At 32.8% G+C, this 13690-nt stretch overlaps 1 protein-coding gene across 1 annotated transcript in view; it reads right to left on the minus strand.

The window, feature by feature from the left end:
- Positions 1-383: 383 nt before the first annotated feature.
- The window catches only part of LOC129136965 (uncharacterized), an 81353-nt gene continuing 68046 nt past the window's right edge, over positions 384-13690 (minus strand). Inside the window, exon 2 of the mRNA XM_054665930.2 lies at positions 384-567. Within this exon, the coding sequence (XP_054521905.1) occupies positions 450-567 (118 nt within the window). The 3' untranslated portion in view covers positions 384-449. The remainder of the gene's footprint in view (positions 568-13690) is intronic.

Here is a 13690-nt window from a genome sequence, read left to right on the forward strand (position 1 = left end):
AAGGAAAATGTGGTACATATACACCATGGAATACTATGCAGCCATAAAAAGAATGGAATCATGTCCTTTGCAGCAACATGGATGGAACTGGAGACCATTATTCTTAGCAAACTAATGCGGGAACAGAAAACCAAAGACTGCATGTTCTCACTTATAAGTGGAAGCAAAATAATGAGAACACATAGACAGGAACAACCAACACTGGGGCCTACTAGAAGGTGGAAGGCAGAAGGAGAGAGAGGATTTAGAAAGAATACATACTGGGTACTATGCTTAGTACCTGGGTGATGAAATGTTCTGTATACCACAGCCTCATGACACGAGTTTACCTATATAACAAATCTGCACATGTACCACTGAACCTGAAATAAAAGTTAAAAGAAGGAAAAAAGGAGTCTTACCTGGCTTGCAGCCCGAGAAGTCAAAGTGATTTGAATCACAAAAAGGGTTCAGTGTATTGTTGCTGCCTTTGAAGACGGAAAGGGGCCACATGCAAGAATCAAAGGGTGTCTTCTAGCAGCTTGTGCAATCCCAAGTGGACATCCAGAGGAAATGTGAGCCTCAGTGCTACAACCACAAGAAACTGAATTATTCCAATAACCTGAATGAGCTTAGAGGTGACTTTTCCCCTAGTTTCCAGATAAAAACTTAACATTAGCCATATCTTCAGTATCACCCTGTGAGTTCCTAAGTAAACAAACCGGTGGCGTCTGCCTGGACTTTTGATGTACAAAACTGTTAGAAAATAATTGAGTTTAATGTTAAGTAAAAAATATGAGAAATCAAACCTATGTAATAATTTTGTTAATTTCTAGAAGTCTTTCAAATCAAATAAGTAGGATTTTTAAATTATATATTTTGTTGTAAGGTTGTGTATTATCATTCTCTATATAAATAAATTCAAATTTTAGAAAACATTATTCCAAGGGTTGGTAAAAACATATATTATTATACAGTGAAAAATGATTATAATTTCAGTTATAGTTCTCAGTTGTGGTTTTATATTTTCTTTCATATTTTTCTTGCATGTTTTCTATGTGGTTTTCAAGTGTTTTTAAAGTTTTCCTCCAACCTGGATTTTCTTTCTCTCAATCCATGTATCCTCCAATTTTTTCAAATACCCCCATCAAATTGCCTCCCTCTCCACTTACTAATCTATTCCTTTCCACTTTTTAGTTGTTTCACATTTTCGTTTTTAGTTCATATTTTAGTACTTTAGTTCATTTATATTTTATCTTCCTAAATAAAAAAGTTCTTCCTGGAGCATTTATTGACATTCTCAAAGGATGAACCACTTCTATAGAGCTTCACCAACACATTTACTTACAGTTATATTCCCATATTATCAAAACTTTATATTACTCTAAACTTCTTTTTCTGTAAGTAAAAGCCAATTGGTAACTATAATTTGAATTTTCATGTAAAATGACTTGTACAATTGTTTTATGCAAATGTTATTTTCCTTTTTCTTGTTGAACAATAGGACCAAAACATAAAAACAACCAAATGGCAAACATTTCTTTGACATATTTATTCTGTAATGGGCTATAAAGAGGTCTCATAAAACTATTTTTTCTTTAAAAAAAATCCTTCTTTTCTGTATCTTCCATTTGATATTAAAATATAATATTAAGCTACTTTTTTTTTTTTTTTTAGATGAAGTCTCACTCTGTATCCAGGCTGGGGTGCAGTGGCACAATCTCGGCTCACTGTAACCTCAGACTCCACTCCCTAGTTCAAGTGATTCTCCTGCTTCAGCCTCTGCAGTAGCGGGGATTACAGGCTTGTGCCACCATGCCCGACTAATTTTTGTATTTTTAGTAGAGATAGGGTTTCACCATGTTGGCCAGGCTGGTCTCAAACTCCTGACCTCGTGATATGCCCACCTCGGCCTCCCAAAGTGCTGGGATTACAGGCGTGAGCCATCGCGACTGGCCTTGTGCCTGTTTTATCTGTTATTCCTTACATTCTGTTCTCTTTACTATTTAATTCTATTCCGTTTACATAGACTCAATGCCTAAATTTTATTTAACTTTGAATCATAATTTTCTTTAATTATCCTAAATTTTCTCTGCTTTCTTTCTTGATTTATTCCTTCTGGTACCTCATTTCAGTTACCAAAATTTACTTGGTTGGTTATTGTTAACTGAACTTCTAATTCAATACAAAGTAGTTCAAAATTATGAGTCTTTATTTTTCAAAAGGTTTTCTTTTCCAGTCATCATCTAGTAATATGTGATTTTAAAATTTCATTAAATTTAGTCTATCTTTTAATTATCTTGGTTTAATGAAGGATTGTTTTAGATATATGTATTTCTTCCTCAATTTCCTTCCTTAATACTACTGCATTGCTTTGTGCATGTGCCCAGTTCTATTTCTTGGTATATAATTTTTTGAGAAGTGTGATGTAGTAACAAAAAGAAATAATATTCATGAAAGTATTTTAGAAAAACTTTTAAAATAGGTAAATTAAATAGAGGTTTCAACAGCATGCTGAGGCTCCTCAGTAAGAACTAGATGGCATACATAAAGTCAAAAGAGGTTTGACTTTGACTTCAAAAACAATTCAACTAGATAGAAAGGAAATAATAGGTGAGTTAAAAATTACTATAGCCATCTCACCTAAATTGAAATGCAGAAATACGTAGAATTAGAAAGTAAAGTATTTATCAAAATATAACGGTTGATCCAAATTACTGCTTTTCTTGTCAGAAATATTCAGGAACTAGGAAATAATAGTCATTACTGTCCCAAGTCAGTTATTCTTTATGTTCATAAGTAATTGCTTATTTGCTATAGCCAATACTCATGGAAGCCTTTGTCTTCTGTGACATTGCAGGTTTACAGTTCTGCTTCAAATTTTTGAAGTTTTCACTGTTATATTCACTGGCTCATTTTATTTCACTATTTTGAGTCTGGGAGACATTCCCTTGGCTCAGTGTTTTCGTCTATTGTAAATTCACTTCAACCACAAAGTTGCACCTTTTCTTCATTTTCATTATAATAAATAACACTTTCTTTGGTTTGGAAATCTAGAGTCAACCTTAAGTTTACATTCATATTATCTTAATTTGTCTCTATTTCATTCCTGCTCTCATAACCCCTACCTAATCAATGTCTAAATTGTGAAGAATAAGCATTGTAGTGACAAATGTCATGCTTGTCTACATTTCTTTAGACAATATCTTTTTATTTATTTATTTATTTATATTTCATTTTTTTTTTTTTTTTGAGATGGAGTCTCGCTCTATTGCCCAGGTTGGAGTGCAGTGGCGCGATCTCAGTTGACAGCAAGCTCTGCTGGGCACGGTGGCTCACGCCTGTAATCCCAGCACTTTAGGAGGCCGAGGCGGGCGAATCACAAGGTCAGGAGATTGACACCATCCTGGCTAACATGGTGAAACCCCGTCTCTACTAAAAATACAAAAAATTAGCCGGGCGTGGTGGCAGGCGCCTGTAGTCCCAGCTACTTAGGAGGCCGAGGCAGGAGAATCGACAATATCTTTTAAAACCTAATTATTTGATTCCTGAATTGCCAAATTCCAGTCTGTTTTTTAGTCCTTTTCTTACTACTTTCTAAGGCATAATAAATGTAACTACTGGAATAAATGTATCAATGTCAACTTTGAAAATTTTTAACTATCTACATTTGGTGAAATGATAAGATATGGATATATATATAAAAATATTAGCTTGAGCAATGACTCAGTACTTCAGAAACAAGTAGCAGGCTTTAAAACCTGAGGAAAAATTAGGCTTGTGTCACAACACAAACCACAAGAAATCCAAAAACAGTACAGTAAGGGTGACTGTGCAAGGAGGACAGAAAAGAAGTACTAGACCAATTTAACACTATCTTACATTTATCAGAAATAACAGAAATTATACATATATGCTCTACAGAATTTTAAACAAAGAAACAAAATATGTTGCTTTTCTCCAGATGTTTTGGCCAGAGGACACAATCTGAATGATTTAAATTCCTTGAAATTGACTGTGACTTGCTATACAGCCAGCATATGGTTGTTTTATTTTGTAAAATATCCTATATGCTCTTGAAAAGAATGTGCCTTTTGTTTCTAAGCCAATTCGGTTAAGTCAAAACAAAATTCTAACTATAAGATAATAATAACTGAGAATAAGTAGTCACCTGCAGAGGACCAAAGCATTCTATCAAACTTTTACTGCAACTGCATTGCAAGAAGGTAATGGCATATTAAAAGAGAACCCAGAAATAAACCCAAATACTTAACAGCCAACTGATCTTTGACTAGGCAAACAAAAACACAAAGTGGGGAAAAGACACCCTATTCAACAAATTGTGCTGGAATAATTGGCTAGCTACATGTAGGAAATGAAACTGGATCCTCGTCTCTCACCTTCTACAAAAATCAACTCAAAGTGGATTAAGAACTTAAATCTGGCTGGGTGCTGTGGCTCACGCCTGTAATCTCAGCACTTTGGGAGGCTGAGACATGCGGATCACCTAAGGTCAAGAGTTCAAGACCTGCCTGGCCAACATGGCCAAAACCCCATCTCTACTAAAAAAATACAGAAGTAAACGAGGCGTGGTGGCATGCGCCTGTAATCCCAGCTTGGGAGGCTGAGGAAGGAGACTCGCTTGAACCCAGGAGGCAGAGGCTACAGTGAGCTGAGATTGCACCACTGCACTCCAGCCTGGGGCTAGAGCAAGACTCTAAGACTCTATCTCAAAAATAAATAAAGAAATAAATCTAAGACCTGAAACTGTAAAAATTCTAGAAGATAACATTGGAAAGACACTTCTAGACATTGGCTTAGGCAAGGATTTCATGACAAGAACCCAAAAGCAAATGCAATAAAAACAAAGATAAATAGGTGGGAAATAATTAAACTAAAAAGCCTTTGCAAGGCCGAAGGAATGGTCAGCAGTGTAAACAGGCAACCCACAGAGTGAGAGAAAATCTTCACAATCTATACATCTGACAAAAGACTAATATCCAAAACCTACAAGGAACTCAAAGAAATCAGTAAGAAAAAAAACAATCTCATCAAAAGTGAACTAAGGACATGAATAGACAATTCTCAAAAGAAGATATATATAATGGCCAATAAACATATGAAAAAATGCTCAACATCACTAATGATCAGGGAAATGCAAATCAAAACCACAATGTGAGATACCACCTTACTCCTGCAAAAATAGCCCTAAGCAAAAAATCAAAATACAGCAGATATTGACATGGATGCGGTGATCAGGGAACACTTCTACAGTGCTGGTGAGAATGTAAACTAGTACAGCAACTATGGAAAACAGTGTGGAAATTCCTTAAAGAACTAAAAGTAGAACTACCATTTGATCCAGAAATCCTACTCCTGGATATCTACCCAGAGGAAAATAAGTCATTACACGAAAAAGATACTTGCACATGCGTGCTTATAGCAGCACAATTCGCAATTACAAAAACCTGGAACCTACCCAAATGACCATAAGTCAACAAGTGGATAAAGACACTGTGGGGTGTGTGTGTGTGTGTGTGTGTGTGTGTGTATACACACACAATAGAATATTACTCAGCCATAAAAAGGAATGAATTCATGGCATTTGCAGCAACCTGGATGAGATTGGAGACTATTATTCTAAGTGAAGTAACTCAGGAATGGAAAATCAAACATTGTATATTTTCACTCATAAATGGGAGCTAAGCTATGAGGATGAAAATGCATAAGAATTATACAATGTACTTTAGGGACTCAAGGGGAAAAGGTGGGAAGGGGGTGAGGGATAAGACTACAAAGAGGGTGCAGTATATACTGCTTGGGTGATGGGTGCACCAAAATCTCACAAATCACCACTAAAGAACTTACTCATGTAACCAAACACCACCTGTTCCCCAATAACCTATGGAAATATATTTTATTAAAAAATTATAGAAGGAAAACAGCTATAATGTAGAATTTTATATCCAAATAAAATGCTATTGAACATTGAGAGCATTTTAAAAAATATTCCCAGACACATCCTCCCTCAGGTGGTTTGCTACCCAAAGCAGGGTACTAAAAACATTTTTAGAGAAATTATTCAAACAAGAAAGTCAAATATAGATGGTATGTCAAGAACTATCAGATGTACAAATCATCTGTCATAATAAAATTTACTGTTATTCATTAATTTTCTTTTTAATAAATGTTTTATTGTTGTTTCACACCCCTAAAAAATATACAAATCATAAACATAGATCTCAATGGGTATAACATAATAAACATTCAATGGATATTATAAAATTTTAAAAAGTAAAAACATAAATAACCACGCAGGCTAGGGAATTAGCTATTACTGATAACCCAGAATTCTCCTAAACTCATTCCTAGGATAATATTTGCCTACCTTTTCCAGGTAACTAATGTCCTGACTTTCAATAATTTTCTCATAATGCTTTCTGGGTTTTCATTTTCAGATTTTGTATTCTAGTTAGTAAATTAATTCCTGTATAATTGATATTTCTGATGTTATTGTTAGAGGTATCATTTTTTTCAAATTTCAATTTTAGAAGTTCTTCTTTCCTTAAAAAAGAAATACGATTGATTTCAAATATTATCTTATAGGCACATACCTTGTAAATATATTCATATAATAGTTTATCTGTAAGTTATTAATTTTCTTGGTGAAAAATTAGCTTAATTACTTCTCCTCAAGTTCTTATACCTTTTTTATTTCTTCTTTACTTTCTCACTAGCAATTTTGTCAGGTGTAAGGTTGAACAAAGTTGATCATAGTATCATTTTCTCATTCGCAATGTCAGTAGGAAAATGTTCATCACAGTCATTTTGGAGGTAGCCTTTAATAATTTAAATATTTTTTTCATCACTGCAACTTAGGTAATAGGTTTTGTCACTCATAGACTTTGGGGTTTTTTTTTTTTTTAGTTATAGAGAATGTCATATAATTTTTGGCTTTTATTCTGTTAAGAAAACACACTGCAGTTTTAAAATTTTGAATATTAAAACACGTTCATTCCCGTAACAAGCCCAACCTATGTTTGTGGTTTATATATTGCTGAGTTTTATGTATAATATTTAATTTAAATTATTTTTAGCTAGGTTGTAAGAGAGATTGGCCTGTTATTGTCTTTTCTTCTAATGTCCTTCTCACATTTCTATGTTAAAATTATCGGTAACCTTATAAAACAAGCTGAGAAATTTTTCAATAGGGGAAATATGTAAGTAATGTTAGTTTTCTTTCCTATTAATATGTTTTGGAGAATTCTCTAGTGAAACATCTGGACCTAGAACTTTTGTACATATATGAGAAAAAGTTATTTATTATGGATTTTAAAAATAGTTACAGGAATATTCCGATTTTTATGTCTTCTCATGTCAGTTTTGGTAAGTGACATTTTTCAAGTTTTTTACAAATTTTATTTAAATTGTCAAATATGTACTGCAATAATGTAGCTCATAACTTTGAATTTCTTTCTTCTGTAGGATCAGTAGTAATACCTTTTCTTTTTATATTACTGTGCTCCCTCCCTCCCTCTCTCTCTCTCTCACACTTTTTTTGGGTCTCTGAATTTTGTAAAAGATTATTTTAACATTATTACAAGGAAAAACTTTTGGCTTTTTTTGATCCCCTTGATTATGTGATTCTTTTTGAATGTATTATTTTCCATTAATATCTCTTGTATGACTTCTATTTTCATTGGATTTGGTTTACTGTTTGGTTTTCAGCTTCTTTAAATGTACCATTTTTAAGCATGTTCTATTTTCAACCTGTGGGTATTTGGACTATTGGCATTTAATATTTTATTCTTTGCAATATCACCATTAAGGCTATAATTTTTTTAAAAAATCAATAGTTTTAGGGATAAAGGGCTTTTGGTTACATGTTTGCATTGTATTGTGGTGAAGTCTGGGCTTTTAATATAGTCATCACCTGAATAGTGTACCCTGTACCCACTAGGCAAGTTTCCATCCCTCACTCCCGTCACCCTCCCCGCTCTGAGTCTCCAATGACCATTTTACCATCTGTATGACTTTGCGTAACCAAGGATATCCATTTTCTTGAATTTCAATATGTCATACATTTATTCTCATTTTCTTAAAATATTTTCTAATTTCCATTGAGACTAATTTTGTGACTTGTGAGTTATTTGGGAATATGTTGCTTGATTTTAAAACATTTGTGGATTAAGTTGTCCTTTTGTAAATGATTTCTAACAGTTTAACTGATGTCAGAAAATGTATTATTTCTATTTTCAAATATGAAAATTTGTCACAGCTTGATCTATGACACAACAGAGACCATTTGAATAAATATTAAATGTGCATTCTCATTACATTCAATTTTAAGTTTATCGAGTTTAATATTATACTATATATATCAATTAGATCAAATTTGCTAATAGAGATATGTAATTCTTTATTATTCTTAATTACATTTTTTTCTACTTCTTCCAACAGTGTAAGAAAAGTGGGCAAAAGTCCCCAGTATGATATGGATGCATATATTTCTCCCATTATTACATGCATACAAATTTTAAATTGTCACATCATGGTATACTGCTCATTTTATCATTTTGAAAGGTATTCTTTTGTCTTAGTACTGCTTCTTGCCACTAAGTTTATTTCATCTGATATTAGTACATCTATCTCAGCTTTCTTTTGGTTATGTCAGCCTAACAGATCATTTTTACATTTTTTTCAGACTTCCTCCGTTCTTATTTTTAATAAAAAACATTTAATTACTTTTAAAATTCATTTAAGATATTTTTATTAGCTGAAGTATGAAAATCATTTATATTTAGCTGAAGATATTTTTATTGTGGTCTACCACTTTGCTAGTTTTCCATCTGTTGTATTTTGGACTTGCTCTTTCTTGCCTTTTTTCTCAATTAAGCATTTTTTCCTCCAATATGCCCTTATAATCTCCTACAAGTCTAAGTATCTTTTGATTTTGCCCTAGATATTATTTCATGATTCCTCGACTTATTAGTGTCTGAGTATAAAGTAAAATTTTCATTACTTTTCTTAGACTATGAAGATCTTATAATACTTTTGATATTTTGTTAGGTAGTTTTCTTGATATTTATTTTAAATTTTATATGATGGATTTTATTTCTATAGTCACTATTTATTTAGATTTATCCAGATGTTTTGTCCTTCATTTTCTTGATTTCATTTCCAAATTTCTATATTTACATCTAAAATAATTTTTCTTCTGCTTGAAAGACATTATTATTTCATTTAGTGTAATGTATATATGATATAGATAGTTCCCTTATTTTTTGTTTTCCTGAACATGAATTTATTTTTTCTTCTACTCTATAACATTTTATTAGGAATAAAATTCTAGTTACCAGTTGGCTTCCATTTGAGAAGTCATCCCTAGGTCACATTGCCACTTTTTGAAGGTAATACGCCTTTTTCTAGAACTATTTTTGAGATAGTCTCTTTGTCATTAATTCTCTAATATGAGCTATGTAGCTGTCTCTGTATTTATCATGCTTCACTCTGGCACTTCCTGAGACTGTGACTTAGAGTTTTTCCATTTTTTTTATTGTTTATTTATTTGTTTGTTTGTTTATTTATTTATTGAGAGAGTCTCACTCTTGTTGCCCAGGCTGGAGTGCAGTGGCACGATCTCGGCTCACTGCAACCTCCGCCTCCTGGGTTCAAGCAATTCTCCCACCTCGACCTCCCAAGTAGCTGAGACTACAGGTGCCCACCACTACGCTCGGCTAATTTTTGTATTTTAGTAGAGATGGGGTTTCACCATGTTGGTCAGGCTGGTCTGGAACTCCTGACCTCATGCGATCTGCCCACCTCAGCCCCCCAAAGTGCTGAGATTACAGGCATGAGCCGCCATGCCTGGCTTCCAACATTTTTGAAAAATGTTAAGTTTACCTATTTAAATGTGGCTTTTGCCCTTAATATTTCTAATATTCTAATGAAATTGCAGCTAATAGTTAATTCTGGTTAATTCTAACTCTGTTTTTTGGAGGGTTATCAAGGGGGGGGTTACAGACCATATTCATATAATCAGTGATTAAGCTGGTTTGAGACCGAACTGCAATTATTGTGAATGATAATCTATTTATTTCCATTAATATTCCTAAACCTTTGAAGTGTCAGATGAAGCCTGGGACGTATAAATGGGCCTTTCTCATTGATAAGTCTTGAGCCATATATTTTATTCTCTTAAAACTATAAGAGTATGAATATTTCTGCTTAGGTTTTTGGTCTATCAATAGCCACATACATGTGAGAAAATGTTTCATGGGTCAAGGGATAGTCAATATTGTTCTCAATTCTCTGAAGTGCTGTTTTCTTCAGTATTTTAGCCTTGTAATCTTTAATGCCTTGGAATCTTTTTGATACCTCCATGCATATCTTATACAATTTTCATAAGAAGAGAGTTGAGTAGAGAGTCAGTTTATAGTTTAGAGAAAAGAGAAAAACAAGGAAAAAATAAAGGGAAAGCAAATTTTAAAACAAAAGCAATTCACAATTGAAATTATAGAAATTATCTATATAATGAGAAAGATGAAATTGAAATCTAAGAAACACATGACTATGACAAGGCAAATGTATCTTTAGATACAATATGCAGATATCAATAGTTTAAGAAAGTAATATTTATTTTCTTATTTAAAATGTTAAGATAATTACCACAGAGATAAATTTAAATACTTGTTAAACTAATATAGTGAGCCATTCTATAGACAAAAAATAGAAGAAATGGGGAAAGGAAACAAACAAAAAATGTGAGTAAACGTATAATATGATATAAATTGGCTGAACTAAGTTAAATGTAACAATAATGACAATAAATGCAAATGGATTAAAAGCAGTAATTAAAGGATCCTGACTTTTATAAATTTTTTAACAATTAAGAGCCAAAACATCTTGTTGACATAAGTTAAAATTTAAGAGAAAATATATATGTATATAACTACTAACATTAAAATTATTTTATAACACACCATGCTTAAATACTGAAAAGCTAGAGGGGCAATATTTACATGACAACATGACATAATATAATTTTAGGTAAAAATATGTACACTGAAATATATTTATTATTAAAGATTAAAATTATATGAGCTCTATTTTTCAATTAAAAATTGGAGAAAGAGCAGTGGAGGAAACCCAATAGAAATAGTTAATGAACAAAAATCTTTAAAGCAACAACAAAGAATGTTAATCTAACCAAAAGTTAGTTTTTGAGAAAACATTTAGGATACAGAAACCTGTGGAAGTTTAATCAAGACAATAAGAGAGACTGTGTAATATGCACAATTAAGAATTTTTAAGTATTAAAATAGCTTCATTATAATAAATGTGAATGCTAGAGATGGAAAGATGTAAGAACTGCAACAGCTAAGAAATATTAATAATAGGAACTAAAGATAAAGAACATAGGATTTTACAGGAAGTATCTAACAATCATTTCAATATTTACTTCTTAGTCTATTAAAGATCATTCCTTCAAATCCTCACATAAGCAAATTCTACCAGAATTTTAAGAATCTTGTTATTTATTATGCTACTTCCAAATATAGAAAAACAAATTGCCTAGCTAAGGCTAGCATATGTTTTATTCCAAAATCAAGTAGGTAGCAGTAATTACTTTTAAAATAATATTTATGCCAGCAAAAGAGCACATCATTTTGTCCGACAATTTGTATGAGAGAGCGAACTGTTTTAGTCAGGGGTTTGAGCTAGATATAGATTTTATTGTGATTATCATTACCTTCAGTCTACACAGGCTTCAAATTCCCATAGGAATGGCTGATGTTGGCTGGGTTTAAGGTGGGTCCTGGGGTGCTGGAGGATTTTGTTTAGTATCTCTTCCCCTCTCAGCTTTCAGCATCCTTACCTTCCTGTACCGCTGAGGTGTTCTCTGTCTTTCCTCTTTCCCTTACTCAATATGTAGACAGCTGATGCTTATTATTTGGTATGAGGCTTGGCATAGGGGTAAAAAGTGGGATGTTTTATGTTGCCCTGGCTCAGCCTCATTCAATCTTAGGTATGTCCTGTGTGAAAGAAGTCCAAGTTTTCATTCCTTTTTCTTTTTGTCATGTTGGTTTTAGACTACTGTCATTGAATTAAGCTGAATTTTTTTTTCTCAAAATGGGGCATTCTTAGTGTTCTTGCATTGTGTCCAACTCATCTACGACAATGAAACTCTGTCTTGGATCTGTGGTTGGTTTGGGGTGGAAATATTTACCACTCTATAGTAGTTAAAGGCTTCTTCTTGTTACTGGTATAGAATCTTAGCCACAACAGTTTCCTAGCACTCTTCCAAAGATATAGGATGCATTCTTCCACTTGTTCCCAAGCCTCGGTGCATCTTTGCCTCTGATTAGTGGAAATGACAGTTGTGCTGTCTCTTCTATAGTGGCTTAAAGCTTTTGCTTCCTAAGAAAGAATGTTCTGGGGTAGTAGGCAAGGCTTTTCACCTGTCCCCCAGCAGCAACCGATTACTACCCGAAGCCTGCACTACGCAAGAGGGTCTCTCTCATCTTCTGCCCAGTTCCCAGTCTTTCCCTTCAACAGACAAAGGTCCATGGAAAAGAGTTTGAGAAATGACCATTTCTTGTGCCTGAGGCCTCCTGCTATTCTAAACTTACAATTTACTCACATTTAGCCTTTAAGAATTTATTAAAGTTTAGCTGATTTCTTATATGATTATATGGTGACTTCCTCTTCATTCTTTGATGGGTCAAAGATGAAACTTTTGTGTGTCCTTTCCATCCATGAGGGCTTGTCCCTCTCTGGAATCAGTTTACTTGGTTGCCACGCAACTTCATCTCTGATGGGCTGAAAACAACTTATGACTTTGTAGATAATTCAAATATTTCTCACCTTAAGGGTGGGAGCATCATTCTTTTCACCTTTCTACATCCTAATCAGAAGCTGAAAATCACACTGAGGTTTTAGAGATTACTCTTCCAAGCTGCAAAATATTAAGAATTTCCATTTTAAATCTTAGCAGAAAAAAATTACTCTAGTTGGAGTTTCACCAAAAAATCTTGTAAAATTTGAAGTTTTCCTGAGAGACACCTGCCTTCATCTAGTGTGAATTATGAAAACCTTAGTTACACTTGCAAGAGTAAATCCTTACAAATCAATATATTTAACACTGGTAAACAGACAAGCAATAAAAATAAATTATGAAGAAACAACAAAAATAAATCATTTAGATATCTAACATGATATATATGAGGATTTATCAAATTTTACCTCATGGTTTAATAATTTCTTCAAATTAAAGAGAATACCTTAACACTAATCTGCCTTTAACAAATAAAATTTATTGCTTATAGTTCATATATGTTGTCTTATTAATGCATTAGAAAAAAAATTTCACTATAATTTTAAAAATTATTTTAAAAACATTTTAAGTATGTTTCAACAGAATTGTTACCTTTTATAATACTGTGCTTTCCTTTATGCATTTTCAAAATTGTGTTGAATTAGAAGTCAATAAAATTAAAACCAAAAAATAAATACAAAAAAATTGATTGAAAGAAAAAAGCTAGTTATTTGAAAACATCAATAATATTGATAAACTTCCATCAAGATTAACTAAAATAAATAGAGAAGACATAAATTATTAATACCAGAAATGAAAGAGAGGACATCATTAGTGATCCCATGTACATTAAAGGATAGTAAAGGAATATTATGAACAACTTTATGCACAAAA

Source organism: Pan troglodytes, chromosome 15 (genome assembly GCF_028858775.2).
Source record: "Pan troglodytes isolate AG18354 chromosome 15, NHGRI_mPanTro3-v2.0_pri, whole genome shotgun sequence".
Lineage (NCBI taxonomy): Eukaryota > Metazoa > Chordata > Mammalia > Primates > Hominidae > Pan > Pan troglodytes.